This window comes from Sinocyclocheilus grahami, unplaced genomic scaffold (genome assembly GCF_001515645.1).
Source record: "Sinocyclocheilus grahami isolate Dianchi unplaced genomic scaffold, SAMN03320097.WGS_v1.1 scaffold11878.1, whole genome shotgun sequence".
Classification (NCBI taxonomy): domain Eukaryota; kingdom Metazoa; phylum Chordata; class Actinopteri; order Cypriniformes; family Cyprinidae; genus Sinocyclocheilus; species Sinocyclocheilus grahami.
Window position 1 is genome coordinate 1807 of NW_015514095.1, and position 3102 is coordinate 4908.

The 3102-nt window shown below is 42.2% G+C and overlaps 1 protein-coding gene across 1 annotated transcript in view; it reads left to right on the forward strand.

The window, feature by feature from the left end:
* Positions 1-2763, forward strand: part of LOC107578768 (protein TANC1-like) — a 4273-nt gene extending 1510 nt beyond the window's left edge. The window contains exon 2 of the mRNA XM_016264688.1: positions 871-2763. Within this exon, the coding sequence (XP_016120174.1) occupies positions 871-2041 (1171 nt within the window). The 3' untranslated portion in view covers positions 2042-2763. The remainder of the gene's footprint in view (positions 1-870) is intronic.
* The last annotated feature ends 339 nt before the right edge of the window (positions 2764-3102 follow it).

The following is a 3102-nucleotide window of genomic DNA, read 5'->3' on the forward strand; positions in this document are numbered from 1 at the left end:
ATCAGTTTGACCAAATTGGACAAAACGCAATACAGGAGTCACTGGTCTGATTCATTTGCTGAATTTAAACATCTTTGATTACTATGTAATCAAACTTGAAATGAGTCATGGACTGCTAATATGTATGTCTGTTTTTTAAACAAAAAGTTTGTAGATCAGTGTACTTACTTTAAGGCTAGCCTATTTAGCTGATTGTTCATATGCCATGTTAAGATTATTAAGATGCATAACACTATATTTCAGTGCACTATAGTAATTTATTGCATTTACATTATAATAAAAAAAATTTATGAAGCATTTATGAGCTTTATTATTGTACTGGTGTAACCTTTTTGTTATAAAGTGCTATTTATCGCGGTAACTTTTTCTGAAAGCTAAGAGCAACAAATACAGCAGAACAAACTGAGAACTGTCAAGCACTTAATCGCACAGCGGAGCAGACTTATACAATTCACTTAAGTATAACGCTACTGCCTTAAATCTGCTTTGTAATGCAGAGTGGTTATGTGAATGCTTTATCAGAGCTGTGTTCTTCGTTGACTAGCACAGTCAATCACATTTATACTATTTATAGCTCCAAAACGTATTAAAACAGGCTGCATGACAGGGTGATTCCCATGTTCCCAAGGTCATATGATTTATATGGCACATAAGCTGCTGCTTGTGAAGAGAGTTTTACATTAGTCATTTATAAGGTTCCATTGTGTTTAAAGATCCTGTTTATGTAGGCTGCTTCCGGTGTAGGAAGTAGACAGTGAGGCAGATTACTAGGTTCAAAGAGAGAGAGAGCATATATCTATACTATCTACTGCATATGGTTTATAATAATGATTCAATATTTAGCAGTTCCTCTTCTTTTCACTCTTTCAGGCAGTTTGCAACAGCGCTGGCTGATCTTTATGAAGCGGCACGTCTGTCCCCCAGTAACAGAGAGATCAGACGTCTACTGGTACGTGTGGAGGAAGAGTGCCAACACCTGCAGCGACAGGGTTCCAAACACCCCACCTCTCACAGCAACCCCTCACACCACGAGGAAGACAACGATGAGGAAGAAGAAGATGACGACGACGATGACCAGGACATTGAGAGTTTGGAGAAAAGCCCAGACAGCCTCAGCATAAACATGTTGCAGGCAGATGAGGAGGAGGAGCGGCGTGAGCAAGAATCCTCTAGGCAGGAGAAGAGGAAGGAGAACTGGCATCAGAGCCGCACCTTGCCTGATTCTCTAGGCCTGGCTATATCGGATGCCCAGTCCGTTGTCTCCACAGCTGCCCCTGGACGGGCCGCCCTCAGGCATCTTCCATCCAGACAGGCTCAAAGCATGAAAAACCGAGAGTACAGCAGCTCACTTCATGCAGAGGGAAGGACGCCCCAGAGCGCCGGGTCCAGCCCCATGCCGAGCCGCCACCGGCCCGCCTCACTCCGAGCAGGGCCCTGCATTGACATTGGCCGTGTTGAGAGGGGTCCGCTCGGTGGTAGCAGAGAGGGCAGCACTCAGTTTGGTCATGCAGAGAAGGCCGAAGGCAGCATCGAGCCAAGGGGGGAATTCTGCAGGAGCAGCAGTGTTAGAGTGTCAAACTCCTCCAGCGGGAACCTGGTGGATTCCAGCCGAGTGCGCAATTCCGTGGCGAGTGCCGACAGCAGCACATGGCAATCTGAGCATAAGCCACGCCCATTTATGGGCATCATTGACAAGACTGCACGTTTCCAGCAGCAGCAAGGTCATCATGGCAATCTGGTGTCTGGTTACGGCTGGCAAGGACTTGTGCCAGAAGGGCTTGTAGGGCACAATGTTGGTGTTGTCATGAACACGCACTCGCAGGGACTGACCAGTGACCTCCAATACGCTAAAACAAGCGCTTATCAGGAGCCCATCCATAACAGCACACATACTCCTGACTTTCACCCAGACAAATTTCATGCTGGACCTGGATACAAGGACAGTAACCCCAAGCACAAGCAGGCCAGCCTGGCCCGGGACAACCCCATCCTGATCAGCTCCATCAAACCTAAACGCTCCTTTATTGAGTCCAACGTGTAGCTACCAACTCATACTTTACACTAAGCACAAATTATTTACAGTCTTACGATTTAAATATAGGCTCCTCGGTTTTCATCAACAAACCCAATGTCATTTGAGTCAGTTTTGAAGACTAAATTCAAAGCATTTTGTGTGAGTGCTCCAGGAAAGCGCACACGATTAAAAGATTGCCTTGCATTTTTAAGCACATTTTAAATGCTACATATAAATGCTAGATATGATACAGATGATTTATTAATAATGTATTAAGATATCTGACCAGACTTTAGACTTCAGTAAGGACATAGGACATCGACCAAGATGAAATACTGTCTCTTACAGTAGGATTGTGGGCCGGTCCTGTGTGTTTTCAAAAGGATTTCCTGATCGAATGGTGTTGAGTCTGTGTGTGTGTGTGTGTTTGAGGAGAAGCGTGTTGTATTTCTTCATGAACTACTCACTGTTTGGACTAATTTATTCATGGCTTGGTTGTCTAATTAAAACAATATTATATTTTATATATTAGTTATTTTTGCACAGCTATATATTATGAAATACCACTATGATTGTGAGATTGACCTGAACTGTATAAAGGAGACCAGGTTTACATGCATGTTATAAAGCACCATATTCCGTTGTCTGAGGACAAAGAGGTTATTTCGTATGTACATTATTTGCAATTAATTTCATGTATAGGGTTGTTACGTAATGTATTTGAATAATTCAGCAACATATACAATAAACCCCAGTTTAGACTTAAGTTATTAGTTCATTACATTTCTTTGTCTTATTTTTGTAAAGTCATAAAGTGACTGTGTTACTGCACAATTATAGAAAAAAATACTATAATGAGAACCAAGGGTAAGGGAATTAATTATAGTGCATTGCAGCCCACTCTGAAACTCAGTATTAGTGTAATTTACATAAACTCAGAGACGATAATGCAGATTCATGTCGACAGGTGGCAATGCAGTGTTTAAAACCTTTGTGGAATCGGAAAAGTGATGCTAATGCGAATCCACAGTTACTTTGTTCTTAATGTATTATGTGGTTGCTTAAATATTGCGTGATTTTGTTTTTTT